This window comes from Amblyomma maculatum, chromosome 11 (genome assembly GCF_055883805.1).
Source record: "Amblyomma maculatum isolate TAMU_Amacu chromosome 11, ASM5588380v1, whole genome shotgun sequence".
NCBI lineage: Eukaryota > Metazoa > Arthropoda > Arachnida > Ixodida > Ixodidae > Amblyomma > Amblyomma maculatum.
The window spans coordinates 10716226-10735039 of NC_139354.1; the positions used below are offsets into that span (position 1 = coordinate 10716226).

The 18814-nt window shown below is 45.5% G+C and overlaps 1 protein-coding gene across 1 annotated transcript in view; it reads left to right on the plus strand.

Moving 5' to 3' along the window:
• LOC146172849 (venom metalloproteinase Antarease-like) overlaps nucleotides 1-18814 on the plus strand; it is a 33864-nt gene that overhangs the window by 10739 nt on the left and 4311 nt on the right. Inside the window, exons 8-13 of the mRNA XM_084585642.1 lie at nucleotides 1308-1447; nucleotides 3089-3129; nucleotides 7069-7177; nucleotides 12423-12590; nucleotides 15523-15679; nucleotides 18229-18330. Coding sequence (XP_084441768.1) covers nucleotides 1308-1447; nucleotides 3089-3129; nucleotides 7069-7177; nucleotides 12423-12590; nucleotides 15523-15679; nucleotides 18229-18330 — 717 coding nt within the window. The remainder of the gene's footprint in view (nucleotides 1-1307; nucleotides 1448-3088; nucleotides 3130-7068; nucleotides 7178-12422; nucleotides 12591-15522; nucleotides 15680-18228; nucleotides 18331-18814) is intronic.

Genomic DNA, 18814 nt, shown 5'->3' on the forward strand with positions numbered 1-18814 from the left:
GCTTGAGACATTTCCTACTGCTCTTCTAATTATTCGGCGCAATGCTTTTCAGGGGCATGTATGGTGCACGGGTAACTAAGAACCATGAAGATCAGTATTGACCTTTATAAAATCAATCAGGAGACCGGAAAGAAAGCGCTGCTGTTCGAGATGCGGATATCTACACAATTTTTAGCCAAATGCGCATTTTCACATTACGACGGTACACACCGCCAATATCAGTATTATCAGCAACAAAAAAGTTGTGGGCGATTCCTTTGCCCGAGGGATGCGCACGACAAACACACAGTGGGCCGTATGACAAACATCTTTAATCTCACAGGGATCGTCGAAGTCGGTGCTAGGTCGTCGTCCGGGTGGCTGCGGGTCGTTTCCGTGGAGAGCGCCAGGAGCGAAGCAGGAACGAGGAGCCAGGGACCAAGAGCGGCGAGACGGCGGCGCGTGCCTTCTTTTATAGCCCCCTCGCGCGGGACCGGTTATCCCCGAGCGAGCGGGGAGAGGGAAACAGGCACGCGCGCAGGGAGCATTGGGAAGTGGCGCGGCCTTCGAATGCGCGGCGCGCCACGAGCCCTACAAAGTTTAACCGTCATTAAAACTGATGTGTGACGTGTGACGTGCAAATAATTCTTCATATAAACGCAAGGACTCCAAAATATAATTAGCGGTTCAAGATTACCGCAAATACCAGATGCTCCACTTCCGCTAAAAATGCAAATAATGCTGTCAAATCAGCTTTTATGGTCATTTACTATCTTTAAGCAAATGACAGCTTGGCGTCACTTGTGTTTGGAGTTTAGGAATTTATTCTTCGCTCTCTCCCTTCAGTAAACGTCACACCAAGACTTCCAATTGTATTTAACGCTTGCTTAGTCTGATACAGACTTTACAATTCCTCACAGCTCCAGTCTTTCCTTTGCGGAAGTGCATGACATTTTGCGACGCGTCTCTACACTGAATGGAGCATGCTCACATGGAAGCACCACAATGACAGGCGCTAGCTAGAGTATCGGCTGCAGAACGCTTTATTCGTCTTCATTTTTGATGTGAAGGTTAAGTTGATATTTTTGCAAGCGTTCGACCCGGTAAACAATCTCAAGAGTTTGAGGGAAAATTTCTTATAGAAATTATGCGGCACATCTCTGCCTATTCGTCTTTCTCACTTTTTCAGTCTAAGATAGTGCCAAAATACAGTACTGGAGTACTGTGCAGTTTTCTTGCTTTACCTTACCAGCTATGCTATAGGTGCAGGTTAACCAAGGAAAAGAAAAAAAAAACCATGCGTGACTTTCAATTGTCTGCTTGTACAGGTAGCCAAAGAAACTTTCATGGCACTTTCGGGGCCCCTGCGTGTATATGACAAACGGACTTTGGAAAACATCCCACGAAAGATGCATCGGGATATTATTAGGTACTACAAAGAAACCGACTTGACCATGACGGTAACCGCGTAAGTGACCGGTTTCCTTATCAAAGTTTTATCGCTAGAACGCTGATTAAAGCAAAAAGACTTCAGAGTTTTGTTCTTTTTGTGTGTGCAACTGCCACCTACCGGGGACCCACGAAATGCGTGTCTCCCACACACTAGCTTTCTCCGGCTACCTACATACCAACCTTCTGTATCTAAAGGCATCCGCGCCATTCCATCCGATGTGCAGAAGACTCCAGCCGCACAGACAGCTTTACGAGTACCCCGACACCGCAAACTAATGGTGAAAGAAATTTAGACGGAAATGTATCATCTGGCAGCTGAAGCTGCGTACAAGAGGCGCAGACGGCAATAAGACTCGCGTGTAACACATTACCGGCCTAATGAATTTTATTGATCGTGGTTTAACTTTGCTTGAATGAGAGAGGCTTTCTCAAGTTAAGCAAGTTAAGTCAAAGGAGGGCAAGAGTCGCGACAGGTTTTCGAGAAAAAACCATTTCCTTGTTATCATATCTTGGCCTCACACAAACATACAACACAAAAATCTCATTGCCAGCACCTTCGCCTTCCTTCTAAATACGAAAGGAAGAAATTTCAATCCGACCTAGTGGATGTCAAAGGAAGGGAACGCCGCATCTACTAGTTTCGCCTTTCATGGCTACATTTCAAGAGAAGCTGTAGTTTTGTATTGCGAAGCCCATCGTGTTTCCTCAAAGTTATGATCCCCGCAGGAGGGCTGAACGCGCCTTCTGGGATTAGTCTGCAACTACAGGTGTAGTCCCAAAAGTCTGCGGAATACAGACGCGAATCCATAAGCACGCCAAAAATGTACGGGTTTATAGGCATATCGATGAAGGCAGGAAGTTTTAGAAATATTTATTTGAAAATGCATACGAAAATACATAAGAAAAATAAGGGAGTGTGAGGAAGGCAAAAATAAATAGGAGACAAACGTCTACTCATATATCATTCAGGTATCCACACAATTTTTCGAAATGACGATTATAATTAACAGCTAATTTGACATCCTGGACATTTATTTAGGCTAATTTGGACATTTGGCATCCACCAATTAAAATGTGCAGGTGACAGAAAGGTAGCCTCTGTTGCAATGCACATCTATTTTCTGCATGTATCTTCCCTTTTTTAACTGCTTTCATGGACCTCGAAGTGAGAACAGATCAAGTCGTGCAATATCCCCTGATGTTCTATAGCGTGTTGCACATTTAGAGGCACGATGTACAATGCTTCTCCCAGCTAAACCGCGGAATCCTCACTGTTTAAATTTCGCACAGAAATGGCATTTTGTCTTTAGTATTTTTTAATACCAAATTTGTTTGGGGTACTTGCCTGATTCAATCAAATAAAGTCGGATGTTCTCACTACATGCGGCGGCGACGAAGCAAAAGAAACAATTGCCCTAACGCCAACACCGGTGGCGTAATCTTGTGCAACAACCTTCCGTAGTCTCTTGTTTTGTAGTGACAGAGTCTGAGCATTCTACATCGCGCCTCTAATTGTGCAACGCGCTGTAGAGTCTTTGCCAGGAGTTTTTCCTGTCTGCACGTACGCGAAATGAGCGATTGCTAGAAGTTCTTCAATAAATTATTTCCGACCGTACTTGCCCAGATCGTCACTTCATGTTTTCTTCCTCTACCTTAGCCGGGAACTCATCAACAGCAACGGCGATCCGTTTCCAGCAGGTGACGTATATTGACCTTAATTTACTCATGTAATCGAGTTAATTTAGGTTCAGTTTAGATTCCTTGCTCTTGCTCGCGCTCTTCTTTACTATTCTTTTTCCATTTTTAAGCGATAGCACACAGCCCGTTCGGCTGAAACGTCGTCGGCGTTGCAGTAGTTGTAGGAGTTGCCGGCATCACGTGCCGGAAATAATGAGGGGCTGCGTACAAAAAAAAACAGCATCATGCTAATTTGTGGCTTTAGTCATTCATGGTTCGTTGGTGTTTGACAGGCGATACAGAGTTAAAGAAATCATTGTAAATAATTGATTAATAGATGAAGTTAGGAGATGAAAAAAATAAAAATTGGTTTCAAAGGTACAAAATGCTTATAATGAAAAGCCAATGCTTGATGATGCAAATGAAAAAAATTAGAGCCTGTAATTGTTGAATTATTTGAAATAACTGAAAAAGTAAAAATTATAAAAGGGGGCTTCAAACGTGTCAAACTTCATAGAGTGAAAAGCCAGTGCTTCCTGTTGTTGATTAAGAGAATGTAGCGTGTGTACTCGATCCATCAATAAGTTGAAATAATTTAAAAATTAAAAGTCAGAAAAAAAAGGAGAATCATAGGTGTCAAGATGCTCAAAATGAAACTGCTTGATAATGCTTATTCAGAAAATTAGAAATGTATAATTGATCAATTTATTGAAATAATTGAATTAAATGAAACATTTGGCAATGTAGGGTACAGGGCCTCAAAATGCTCAGAATGGAAGGTCAATTATGCCATCATATGGTGACGTCATCGGCCGTGATCTTGTGATTGGGGGTGACGTCATCGTGAATTCACATCCGGCCATGCCTAATAATTGGAACTGACGTCATAATAATGTCACATCTAGTCATGACGTCACAACTGGTTGTGACGCTACCAGACAATTCATGCATACAGAGCTCATTCACAGGACGTCATTGCAGCTCTACTGGCAACCACGGTGCAAGAATATATTCTTACACCGTGCTGATTTAAAAAAAAACTGATTTATTTATAGGAGGGGAAAGGCGCGGTAAATGTCTCACTTGTTTTCTGTGGACACCGTAACCGCGCCGTAAGGGAAGGGAGGAAGGTGAGAGTGAACGTGGAAAGAGAGAAAGAGGAGCCGTAGTGGAGGGCTACGGAGTAATTTCGACCACTTGGGGAGGAGGAGGAGGAGGAAGAACATTTATTTCCGCCGAATACGGCGCGGCAGCCACCTCCGTGTCCGCAGGCATGCGTCCGGGGAGGCAGACTGTCGCACCGCGGCCGGAGGACACCCGGCCCCGTCTAGAAGAGGTCTTCAGCCTCGGCCGCCATCGCTGAAGACCTCTTCTCCTAGAACTCAGCGAATCACTGAGTTTTTTCGTCGGAACTTCTTAGTGTGGTCTCCCATTCATCGCTAGTTTTAATCGCGCTGCGCCCTGGGGCACGAACGCATCTCCATATTATGTGATTTAATGTTGCCACGTGGCCGCAAAATTTACAAATTTCGGTTTCTGCACCGTCCCTCTTCCGCCCTCTGGCATCGGTCCAACTCCTCCACAGGGGCGAAAAGAAATTTCGAGCTTGGAGTCTTCTCCAGTCGTATGATTCCTTTTTACTCAGGGATCTCTATCCGGTGGCGGATATATCCTCCGGTCTTTCTTCAGGTTGTCGGTTACATCCCTAAACGTACCAATACCTGGGGATCTTTAACGCGCGCTGACATCGCACAGCACACGGACGCCTCTTCGTTTCGCCTCCATCGAAACGCAGCCGCCGAGGTCGGCTTCGAACCCGGGTACTTCGGCACAGTAGTCGGGCGTCACCGTGCTGGCAGCCATGGCACGCACAATGCAATAATAATAATAATTGGTTCTCTGGAAGGGAAAGGCGCGGTAACTGTCTCACTCGTTTTCTGTGGACACCTGAACCGCGCCGTGAGGGAAGGGATGAAAGTGGGCGTTAAAGTGGAAAGAGAGAAAGAGGAGCCGTAGTGGAGGACTACGGAGTAATTTCGACCACCTGGGGATCTTTAACGTGCGCTTATATCGCACAGCACACGGACGTCTCTTCGTTTCGCCTCCATCGAAACGCAGCCGCCGAGGTCGTAACCCGGGAATTCCGGACGTCTTACCACGCACAATGCAACATCGAAGAGAGGGAAAGAAAGAGAGAGAGAGGGCTTACGGAAAGACACGGCGGCGGTGAAATTCGAGCTCTGATTGGACGGCGTTGCAAACGGCGTCTCAAGTGTCCGACAAATGAACGGCGCGCAGCAGAGAGGACGCCGGTAATCCGGCGACGACATGTCGGAAATATTTTGTGCACGTTTAGTTTCGGCCCGCCCAACGTTATGGCATCTCTACAATACAGGGTAGGGTTGTCACAACTGCCGCCTGCTAAACCTGATAGTGAATAGGGTCTATAGAGCTAGCAGCCAATAGAGCAGCAGCTATGGCCTTGCTAGCAGGCCCGTCCATTTTCTTTCCCTGCGTGCGGACCCGGAGGTGGCTGCCGCGCCATATTCGGCGGAAATAAATGTTCTTCCTCCTCCTTCTTCCCTCTACCCACAGTCGCAGCAAGTGAAGAGGCGTCGTGTGGCTGCGTTTCGATGGAGGCGAAACGAAGAGCAGTCCGTGTGCTGTGCGATGTCAGCGCACGTTAAAGATCCCCAGGTGGTCGAAATTACTCCGTAGCCCTCCACTACGGCTCCTCTTTCTCTCTTTCCACTTTCACTCCCACCTTTCTCCCTTCTCTTACGGCGCGGTTGTGGTGTCCACAGAAAACAAGTGACAGTTACCTCACCTTTCCCTTCCTATAAATAAATCAGTTTTTGTTTAATCAGAGGCGTTGTGTGCTGTGCGATGTCAGCGCACGTTAAAGATCCCCAGGTGGTCGAAATTACTCCGTTGCCCTCCACTACGGCTCCTCTTTCTCTCGTTCCACTTTCACTCCCACCTTCCTCCCTTCTCTTACGGCGCGGTTGCGGTGCCCACAGAAAACAAGTGAGACAGTTACCGCACCTTTCCCTTCCTATAAATAAATCAGTTTTTTTTTAAATCAGAGGCGTCGTGTGCTGTGCGATGTCAGCGCACGTTAAAGATCCCCAGGTGGTCGAAATTACTCCGTTGCCCTCCACTACGGCTCCTCTTTCTCTCGTTCCACTTTCCTCCCTTCCCTTACGACGCGGTTGACGTGTCCACAGAAAACAAGTGAGACAGTTACCGCGCCTTTCCCTTCTTATAAATTAATCAGTAAGATGCTTCTGCTTTCCTTTCTTGTAAAGCAATAATAATCATATACAGCACTGTAAAGAACTCGCGACGAAATTTCCACTGTGCGGCACGAACGCTGGCCTTGCTAGCAAATATACCATGTGCAGCAGCAACGCTCAGGCTCTCGCATTTCTTCAGTGAAGATTCTGCAGTTCTCTGAATTTTGTGCCCCGCCGGGGTGGTACAATGGTAAGACGCCCGACTACTGTCCGGAATACCCGGGTTCAAACCCGACCTCTGGGGCTGCGTTTCGATGGAGGCGAAACGAAGAGGCGTCCGTGTACTGTGCGATGTCAGCGCACGTTAAAGATCCCCAGGTGGTCGAAATTACTCCGTAGCCCTCCACTACGGCTCCCCTTTCTTTCTTTCCACTTTCACTCCCACCATCGTCCCTTACAGTCGCAACAAGACGGACACCTCTCCGTTTCGCCTCTATCGAAACGCTGACGCCGGCGATCGGTATCGAATCCGGGTGCTCTGCCATAGTAGTCGCGCATCTTACCCATTGCACCAACGCGGCGGGGCGGTGTCGTAGAAAATAATTACGGAACCTCAATTAAGAGTGATTTCATTGATAGGTTCTATTGAACACATTACCCTAAACGTCAGTTATACGTATTTTGAAGGCCACAGCTTGTGAACTTTCCATGCTTTTGTCCCAAGGATACGCCATGACCGGAACGGCATGCACCGCTTACAAAGTCGGCATCGCTGAAGACCAACCGGGCACCTACAACGGCGTTGAGACCCTCGCTCATGAAATTGCGCACGTGTAAGTTTTTGTTGTTGTTTTTTGTATTGTACAGCGTTGCGTAACTTCAGTGTATTTGCTTCTAATTCTTCTGAGTATATCTAAAGCCCGCCTAGAAGACACACACCACAAAATGAACAGGACGAACGATGAATGGACACGGACAAGGCGCTCGTCCTGTTCATTTTGCGCCGCGTTTCTATTAGTCACATACCAATTAGCCCATCAGTCGATTCTTCTGAGCTAAAACGCCCCAATATATGAATATTCTGCATAACTAAGAGAAGCCTGTGTGCGCAAACACTGAATACATTCCACTTCAATTCGTAGCGAATTGTCGGTCAGAGAAATAGACCTCGCTACAACACTCGAAAAGGAAACCGTAGATATTTCGTAGCTATCAAAAATAAAAGCAGTACTACAGGGACAAAAATAATGTCCTAGCACATTGTATTCAAAAATTTGAAAACTCCAGCACTGTGATTGCAAGCGCAGTCAGATAGGCGTGGGAGAATACACTGAACTATCGAATATCAGTTCTAACAAACTCCTGTTAGATTTTTTTATATTAAAGAAATATGTTCTAAACTATTCCAAACAAGTCGAACATATTCGCAACTTTTTAAGTATTTCCCAATACGTGGCACAAAATTCGAATGACATCCGGTGCATTTTTATACGAATGTTTGAAAAACGGTCCTCAAACTAATGAAGGATGTCATGCAAAGAAAATCAGAATGCGAGGCACAAAACGCTCAATGAAACGGCACAGCCCAACCTTGTGGTCGCGTTAGCAATGCTCATTCATGGCCTCTAACACAATGGCGCGGCAAGAAGAGCTTACCAAACCCCACCTTGGTGCCCGATCTCGGAGAAGACCGTCACACAAACGTAACTATCACCTGTCTTATCTTCGAAGGTGTGGCTATAACTCATTTTCTTTCGTAACCGATAGCTGAAGATAAATTTCCTATATGTGCAACATATTACGGTTAGCGATTTATTATGCTATCTTCGTGCTACGTATCCTAAGTGTAGATTGGTGTTGTGCGTCTGTTACACTAGCTTTAACTCCGCAAACAACAGCCCTGCAACGCTGCGCTGCCATGCATGGCCGCTTCAGTGCTTCAAATGATTGTTCATTTCCGTTTCATTACCATTCAGATCGTATTCGGTTCAGTTTTAGCTAACCTAATTGCATTTTATTCGATTTCGAAAAAGTACTATTCGCACAGCCCTAGTATCTAGTTTTTATCATCACTGCAATCGTATATCCTCGAGCCGCATGGTCACCGCCTGATGCTCGCGACTGGCTGGTCTCGCAGTTCTCTGGCTGCTGTAATGCCTATTTGAGTTCTGAAGCTTTTAGAAATAAACCCCGCCTTACATTTGGTGTTGGTGCTCGGCACGATCGATATTCTCACCCTGGAACTCCGCAGTGCACGTTGCCACCTCCTGCGATGCCAGAAGACGTTAACCAGCACGCCACACAATTGAGCTCCACCGTAATTTGTGCAGACACACTTCGTCGGCGACGACCACGACTTTCAGGACTGGCTCACATCCTATAAGCGGGTGAGCGCTTATAACAAATGGGATGCGGAAACGGAGCTCAAAAACGGGGTTTTCTATCACTGGCGTAGCAAATCTGTCGTACCGGAACCATGAAGCGGACATTTCATCATGGCCTGTTTTCAAAACAAGCTTCTCCGAAGTGTTCGGCCGTCCGGCGGTCAGAAAACTCCGCGGTGAATATCGCTTGCGTGCGCGGTCTCAACAAGTCGCTGAGAACTTTACAAGTTGCATCGGGCATGTCGTCGGCCTGTTCAAGCGCATGAACGCACAGATGCCAGAGGCCGATAAGATCAAACACATTCTCAAAGGAATAGATGACGACGCATTTCGGATGTTGCTAGGGTAAGACCTGCGCGCCGTCGCTGAAGTCGTCACACTGTCACAGTTTTGACGAACTGCGCAAGCAAAAGGCTCTGACTCGCGAGCACACCACGCACACTGATCGCTTGCTATAGAGATGCAGGTTAGCAGTCTTCGCTCCTGTCGCAGATCAAGAGCTTCAGTCAGGAAGAAGTTACTCCACAGCTTTCCCTTCTTTCCCGTCGTCAAGAGCCTTCACCACAAGTGGCCCCCAATATGCCCCAGATTATTCAAGAACATGTGGCTGAAGCTCTTCCTCAAGCTTCTCAGCCCATACCTCTCGCAGCACTATGACATATGCGACCGCTGCAGCCCGACCACCACCTGTATATGCTCCGCCTAAACAACCTCTCTATGTTCGGCCTCCTGGTTCCGTCTGAGAACCCGCAGATTTTATTCGACTGCCAGCTCAACTTGCAAACGCCTGGCGCATAAGTGACAATCACCCCATCCGCTACATCTGCAGCTTGCCTGGTCATGTGGTGCGGAATTGCCGTCGACGCATGGGCGTTTCTCGACCGCCTTCCCAAATCTCAGGCTACTGGAACCGGCGTCAGTACTCCTTTCCTGCTGAACCATCCAAAGGTCATCCAATGTCTCCTGAACAACATCACTTCTGGCCGCCGTTCATCTTCCCTGCGTCGGCGCTCCATTTCTTCGATGCGAAGTCGTCCCTCGGCCACTCAAGAGAAAAGCGGAAGAGGAATTGACAAAATTTCAAAGGCCTCCTTTATCTTCAGCAAATTTAGTTGAAGTTTTCATAGAGGGTGTGCATGTGATGGTGCTTGTCGACACCGGTGCTGCAGTCTCTGTGATGAATGCAGCACTATGCGACTGCTTGGGGAAAGTGAAGACTCCCCTTTATGACCTGTCGTTACAGACTGCATGCCCGCATCTTATTCAGCCGTCAACAGCGTGTACTGCTCCAGTCTTAATCCAAGACATTTTATATACAATCGAGCTCATCGTTTTGCAGTCATGTTCATATCCGATCATCTTAGGCTGGGATTTCTTAACGCTCCATGACGCTGGCATCGATTGTGCCCGGACTCAAGTAGCGCTCTGCGCGCCTCCCAGTCCCGTACCGGACTCTGAACTTAACGATTCATCTGTTTCTGCCAAAGCCCTTGTCGACGAAAGTATCGATATTCCCACGTGTTCATCCGTGATTGTCTCTCTCTCTTGTAACTCTGTTCGCGATGCAAGTGTCGTGTTCATGCAATCTCATATTTTTATTCGCCGCCACTGTCTGCCTCTACCTTATGCCCTGCTCACCATATCCACCGGCCTCGCCTCATTATGAGTCTCGAATCCGTTTTCAAGCCCCTTCAATTTGCGCCGCGGCGAATGCATCGGTATCGTGCAGCTCTTCGACGCTGTTTTCAACCCCGACGACGCCGGAGGATCACCACCGCCCGACACGGATGCGCTCAGCCCACCTATACCCTTTCGTCTGCCCATTTGTCGACAGATCTTTTTTCATCACTTCTCAGTATATATGCCTCTCTTCCTTCACCTCAGCGAAACCAGCTGCTTGCGCTCCTCGAGGAGTTCCGCTCCTCCTTCGATTGTCGCCAACCTGTTTTAGACCGCACGTCGACTGTTGAGCACCAGTTGACACCGGTGCCCATGCCCCTCTACATTAGCGTTCATATTGTGCTTCCGCCGCCGAACGCCAAGTTATTGAAGAACAGGTGAACCAAATGCTTCAAAGTGGAGTTTTTCAGCCCTCCAACAGCCCATGGGCATCCCTGGTAGTCCTAGTGAAGAAGGATGGCTTTGTTAGATTTTCCATCACGAGAAAAGAGGTCTACTCTCTGCGCCGTATTGATGAGGCTCTAGACTGCCTCCAAAGAACCGAACTCTTTTCATCACTCGACTTGGGACCTGGTTGTAGGCAGGTCCCAATGGAAGCTGAATATCGGGCGAAAACCACATATGTGACCCCTGACGGCCTCTAAATGTATTTCGGTTTATGAAACGCTTCGGGCACTTTTGAGTGAATGATGGACACAGGTTTGCGCGGCCTAAAGTGGAAGACTTGCCTGTGATATTTGGACGATTACCTCATCTTTTTGCCCAATTTTGAGGTGCGTCAATGTCGCCTGGGGCACGGTTTGACATGCCTTACCAACGCCGGCCCGCAGCTAAACTTAAAAGACACTTTCTTCGTTAAAGGATCATTCCGGCCGCCTGACCCGATGGGCACTGCGTCTGCAAATAATATGACATTCACGTCGTCCAACAAATCGGACCGCAAGCATCAGGACGCCGACGTTTTGTCTCGCCCTCTGTTCACGGCCGAATTTCCCAGCCTATGCGAATTCGCGAATTCGAGACTTGACATAGCGCGGCAGAAAGAGGCGAGGACAGACAAGCGCCAATGTCCTCGTCTCTTTCTGCCGTGCCTTTTATGTCAAGTATGTCTGACCAATTCGCCTAAACGTTTGTGCATCTTGATCAGAAATCTAGACAGCCTTCAGCTATCAGTTACACGTCTTCTGAACAGCGTAATGTTCCTTGGATTCCGTCGCTTCTGAACTTTCTCTACTTTTTATTTTTCTTTATTGCCAAATATCAAGGTCCTTATCGTGTCCTGAAGTGACGTCTCCAGCAAATTACTTTGTCGAGCCCCTAACGCCATCTGCTGATCTCCGTAGGCACGGCCGCGAGACTGTGAAGAATGGCCTATTACCCGCCGTCTTGTCGGCCCCTTAAGTCTCCAGGATGGCTCCCCTTCTGACCAGGAGCCATTGTAAAGGAAAAGACGAGCTTACGCTTGCGTCGTAGTCATCGTCTGGTGCTCCCGCCTGGTTGGTCTCGAAGATCTAGGGCGGCTGTTACGCCTACTTGAGTTCCCAAGCTTTTAAAATTACCCCCCCCCCCTTCCCCATTATAATAAACTTTTTTCGGGAGATGGAATGGGTGGAGTGTAGGGTAGGGGGGGGGGGGGTGCAGGAAAAGTAACCGCGTACGAATCTATTCATCTAGTTTGGTGCGTTTTAATAGCATTCAAGCGACATATTTGAGCAGTGTTGATGGACGCGACCATACCGCACGCTGTGCATAGGGCTACATTTATGCCGTATCTATTTTGGCGTGTTGGCGTTAAAACCCCTCTTGTTCAAAAAAATTTGAGAGTACGCAGAGGTCAATAACAGACCTCTAAAAAATCGAGCCTGTTTGCGTACGGCTTAAAGTTTTCGCTGTATTATCAAATCTTTACTTAGTGTGAACCTGGGGTATGTACAAATGCATTCCTGGTGACTGTGAAATTTGTTCTAACTACTCTCAACTGCATACACTTAAAATATGTTGTTGTTTTTTTTAGACTTGGCGCCCGGCATGACGGCGACCCACCCATACCTGGTATTCATGGCCATCCAGGTGCCTACTCGTGCCCCAGCAGTCATGGCTACATCATGAGCTACGTCTCCAGAGACGAGAGACAGTTTCGGTTCTCGACCTGCACGCTTCAACAAATCGGCTTCATGGCACAGTGAGAATCGGTTAAAGCTTTGAACAATTGTTTTTTTTTTAATTTTAGCCAAGGTAACGTCAAACAAAGAGAAAAGAACGAGCCGAAGAAAGTCCAACTTCAATAAATATTCGCTAACAAAATGCGTACCAAAATAGACGAAATACACATTTGGGCCGAAGCGAAGAACGTGCTACCTCTACTTTAACACTTAGAGACACTGTGTTCACAGTAGTGCACATAGCATAATATTTTAATATACTGCACCAACCAGCAATAGAAAACCAGTTCAAAATCCTTTATAAGGCAGGTCAAATGCGGCTTCAACTGAGTGTAGAAGCTCATGCCCGTGAGGGCACGCATGTGGAGTCAAAAAGTACTACGGGAGTGCGCAGGCAATGCTTGTTCCCTTCACTAGGCTGTGTGTCACGAAGCTGCAAATGAAACGACAAATTTAACTTTGGGTTCTTTATTGAAATTGTTCTTAATTGTGGCCCACTTAGCAGCGAAAGTAAGATGCCCACAAAAAACGTCGACCTGTGCACGACTTGAAGCCAACCTTTATACTCACTTCCAACCTTACATTCGAAGAAGTGGGTAAGTTTCCGAACACAACACCTTCCTTTAAGAACAAAAACTGTTGGAATTCAGCGCGGCTTAACCTAATGTGTCCAGCGATAGCTCGATTGACATCGTTCACCACGGTTTGGCCTGACTGTGAACTTTATTTCTCAACATAGCTTTGCTTGCCTATAAACCCCGCGAACGGACGAAGTACAAGCGTTCCTCATCCGTTTCCGCAGCCTACCCGAGCCCGCTCCCTTTCTAATCCTTGCCAACTTCGTGCCACTGTCTATCGTAAGCATCGTCTAAAGCAGTATGACGTCTGCGATGAACTGTCGACAGATGCGGCCTGGCACCCGGCTCCACCTCCACGTCTTTCCGCAGCTTGGCACCGCACGCCATATATTCACACCAAAAGACATTATCGCATGACTAGGTGCCGTGCGTCGTCACGTATCACGTGCTACATTGCAGCTCCAGCTGCGAGGAGAACGTTCGCACTCGCCTCAGTCCTCCGTCTCAGAGCAACGGGGCGAGCCGCTGGCGCGCGGCGCATCACATGACTAACACGTGCGGTACTCCGGTATGAAGGTCAAATCGGCCATCCAAATGACCTTCAAGGATGGTCATGGAAAAATTAGAGCTATCGCTAAAAAAGAAAATATGCGCCAATGTAGTTTCAAAACACCCCTCCCATAGCTCGTTTTGCTTGAACGCGTGTGCTATGGTACGTAATGCGATCAGGAAGATAAGGAGGCTTTATACATAAGGGAATTTTTTTACAACCTTAATTGATTTACAGATGTGCATGCGTGTATCCCCAATGTGTTTTTATTCACTGCTTTGCCCTGCTCCCATAAGTGATGGAAATGCATTAACAGGTAGCACAGCAACACAGAGTAACGAAATGATTACAAGTAAATCCGTTTCAAGAAGCTGGGGATCTGTATTCATATCCGTTATCAAAACATGGAGCTGAAATCAAATGTGAGACTATATAAGGCCCACGACATGCGGAATGAAAATTAACTTGTACTTTATCTATCATCTGTCCTTCAGTCTTCGGTTGACAATTAGTCAGAGGAAAAACAGGAAACACGTGAGCGAACACCTAACGGGACGGAGCAAAATATTGATTCAAATGTAGTATTAAGTAAAAATGAATTGGAACAAGCTACTGCAATCACTAAGACAACCTTAAAAGAAACAGACAAGTATAGGTTTGATCTCCGCTGTATACCGCTATGACACTTTAGAGACCTGTGGCCCCTTACAGTTATGCGCATATACTCATTGGCTTACATTAGTAAGGTGCCTTGCGTTTCAGTGGACGCGGAAAGAAAGACTCCCGTGTACTGCGCATTGCCAATGCACGTTAAAGAACCCTATAAATTGCCGGAGCCACCCACTACGGTGTTCCCCATAGCCTGAACCGACTTGAGACGTTAAACTCCATACATCAAGCCAAACCTAAAACGCCGTTTTACGTGAAAGGCCATGCCGCGTAAATATAACCTCTTCTTATTGTTCTCAAGCCATGCAAGCCTTCCGGGCGGTGCCTAGTCGTGGGTTTTAATCTAGGCTGAATCCTCATTTTCCTAAGATGTGTTCGGCGAAATAAATCTATTTCTAATGCTTATCAGTTATTTCTGACTTGCGACAACTTTTATTTCTCAATGCATGGTATGTTTAATCACTTCCGTTCTGAACGTGACGTCAGGTTTCATGTGAGGATTTGGGGTGGTTAACATTCTCATGTGATACCGTGAATTTATGACGTCATAGTTCTGTCGAACAATCAGGATTTAATGTACAGGACGCCGGATGCCGACCGGACGACGCCTGTTCTTCCACTCATCAGGAGTCTAAAGTTATCGCTTTATGATGTACAGCGTCATTACAGGACCAAGAAACTGACATCGAACGCAATGACATTGATTTGGAGGCAACTCTTCTGTAGCAACACTCACATTAGCAACTCATGTCGTTGATGCTTCGAGTTCACGAATCAATAGCAAGGAAAAATTTTCAGCGTGTGTGCACTACCGGCACACTGACAATATTTCAGTAAATGTAAAAGAAATGCTGTAAACCGTGTCCTAAAGTTGTCAGTATTTGCGCAAATGATTACATTAGAAAACTGCGTAAATAATTAAAAAACTGTATCACCATTCATTGTTTTTTTCTTTTGAGCGCGATACTGTATTCATTGTATTGCAGAATATTGCTCAACAGGTAATACGTCAAAATGTGAGGAGAGCTCGACGTTGCTTTACACGTCAGCTAGAGTATGAATTTGTCTTCGTGTCGCAAGTGATTTTTCACGCTCCTGTGACGAAGTCCAATTACTAAAACCTTTATTTTGCTTGCTTGCTTTTTTTTCTGGCAGCTATGAAGGACGAAATTGCTTGCTCAAGATCAACGTTCGCAAGAAAATAAGGCACACGTTCAAGCTTCCTTCGCAAATGATAAAGCTGGATAATTATTGCAAGCACATAGACAAGGAAAATAGACTGCTAGAGTACTACCAACCTACAAGATCAAACGTGAGGCCTGGTTCTCACCTTTCTCCTTCGGATGCCTGTGTATTTGGGTGTGTTCAGACAAGAACAATAATCGAGGCCCCATGACAATTTTTTGTTTTCAATTAAAATATTATATGTGGTAGGAAAAGGCCTCATTCCTTTGTGTGGAGACATTTACCCACCACATATAAAATTTTAATTGAAAGCAAAAAATGATCACGGGACCTCGATTACCGTACTTATCTAAACACACCCATATATATCGTGCGCGTGGTTTTGAAGTGCATGCCAGTGGCCGCACTGCCGGACTTGTAATTTTACAATTTGCCAGTATAAAATAACATAAGAAAGCTTTTTGGGCACCGGCAATGCTCCTAGGCAAGGGGGAGCAAAATGACTGAGCCCCTTAATGGCTTATGACGACTCAGTTCGTCACAAGCGATCTGCACTTATTTGCTTATGACGAGCTGAGGTCGTCATGACTTTTCCGCAGTGTCTCATGTGGTTTTTGGCGAGCCCAGCTCGTCAAACGGTACTTCACTGCATAAAACATAGATGACAGCATGGGTCCCATCATTTGCGCTTTTCTTTAACGCGATTTTGAGCTCTAGATGGCGGAATGCCTGCATCCCGTTTCCCGCGTTTTCTGACAAACATGACATCATCCGTGCGCGGATATGGTGAGAGAGATCATTCTGCGTCGGATGATAACGCAAGTGAGGACGATGCCGCTTTTTGTTATTCCTCAAGTGAAGAAGATAAAATCGATACACCGCTGTGTAGTGTGCTACTTGACGCGAGACTGCAATAGGAAAAAACATCCGCAAGGAAACAAGGGCCTGGTGCAGGTGGTGCGAGAAGGCCCTCTGCGCAGTGCCATGCTTCGAACGCTACCACACGGATAGTGGTCTCATCTAATTTGAATGCATCTAGAAGCAATGGTGCATCTTTTGCACGGCAATTCGAAGTCCCTTTATACTGTCTGGACTTTTCAAGAATTTATTTTTTATTTCTGAATGCTGCTCAAAGGCATTAGGTACGAAATATTACATGAGGGGGAGGTAATGACTAATAAAATATAATTATCCGCCGTAAATTGTTTCTGTTAATTTTTTTAGTTTCAAACACGTTACTGAAGCATTTGGCTTAATAAAAAAATTGGCAATTTGGGAACATATCTTTGTATCTGCTTGGCCTTACGGCGTTAAAGCTACACAAAGGGACAGTCAGCAACTATGACTTTCTCTCTCTGGACAACTTCTCACTTTAAGAAATGCGCCATTGAAACCGTTTCGGTTTCAATGCAATATTTGAAACCGTTTCAAACAATGCAATATTTGAAACCGTTTCGGTTTCAATGGCGCGTTTCAGCAGTAGTGTACAGCGCTGATAGCATCAAAACATTATAAAAATATTGCATTTTTGTTTTTCTCAAATGCAATCTTGATTCTTGATAACAATTTATTCTAATATTTTTCAACGTTAGAAAAAAAGATTTAATTACAATTATTCTTAACTGTAAAATCATTTAAACTACATAATTATAACACTATATATATTGACAAAATTATCCTGAAGGAACAAATATCCACAATTCCAAGTGTACAAGCTTGAATCAACAACCGGGTGAGAGCAAGCAGGATTCCATTCGAGCGCTGCAATAAAGTCTAATACATTCAACCTGTATGCCTGATGTAAATTCATTCAAGCGTATTTATATGTGATAGTAATAAATGGGTAATATGCAAACTTTTCTAATAAAGCTTTCTGGCTATATATGTTCTTTCTGGTCGGCTTCATCTAAAACATACAACTTCGAAATTCTGCTATTTAGAAAAAATTTCACTAACAGTGCGAAGATGTGACTTTACAGTGCATGAGATATATTATCATATTATTTTTTTGTTATGGCAAGAGGTTGGTATTGACACCTAATATATATTTTACAGCATAGTTGAGATTGTACGTTCAAACAACATAACTTTATGTGGTATAAGCTTTCTTTTTAAATTATATCTTTATTAAGCGTTCCTATGTAGAAAATCATTTACCATTACTGACACAGCATCCTCATTACATTATTCCTATATTCGGTGCTAGCTAGCAAGACCACATTATTCGTCGTCGAAGAGGTTGTGCAGTCTTAAGGGCTTACAATATTGAACACTTTCTGCGGAAATGTCGGAGACGCTCAACTAAAAAAAAAAAAAGAACAAATTATTTTCGTTTTATATAAACACTTGAAACAATGGCATCAAATCATTGCAAGTGAATCACTGCAAGTAATTTGCTTTCAGCAATGGTCATCCATGTCATATCTCACTGTAATGAGGCATCTTAGGATAAAACGCCCAGTGAAGCATGTGCGTGATATCTGATCGGTGCCCTTTTCTTTAGACAATAGTCCAAAATACAATAACTCATCTCAATAAGGCCTGAAAGTGGCGTGTGATATATGTTCTATCGACGAACCGTACCACGTTCCTGCTTACCCGTTATGTTGTAGGGGCTATAGATGGCCTTGATTTTATACAAAAATAATAAATGAATATTTTTTTTTACAAAAACAGAACGCACCTCCATGCAAGGTCTATTGTCGGAAGCCGAACAGCTTCACGTACTGGATATACAAGACGCCCGACGGATTTGCTTGCAACGGCGGGCGCAAAGGGGTATGTGCGCTGTAGCTTTTCTTTATATGTGACGTTTGTGTTATTTTCTCGGCACGTGCCCGACGTGCACAGAGATCAACATTAAGGGCGCAGCATCCTTTTACGTTAGCTTATATGCCCCTTGTGACTTCTCAGGAATATAGACGTTCAAAAGATTAGAAAAGTAAGAAAAATGAGCTGCAGTATTGTTGCCACATGTAGGTTTTAAAGCGAAACTCGCAAATGCAAGATCAATGATCAAGCTTCCGGAAAGCAAAAACAGTGAGCCCCGGACCTTGCCAGCTGTTCGGTAATCAGGAAGCTGCCGAGATAGGCGGTCTGCCAGAAAACTGTTAGTGCGCCCTCGATCGCTTTAACAAATGCAGAATTGCTCTTTTTGACGAAGGGAGAAGCTAAGAATTGTTTTAATGTTATTGGGAAATCAGTATATAACTAGCATTTCACCAAATTAATGTCAATTGAAAGTTCAAACGCCGTGTACGTG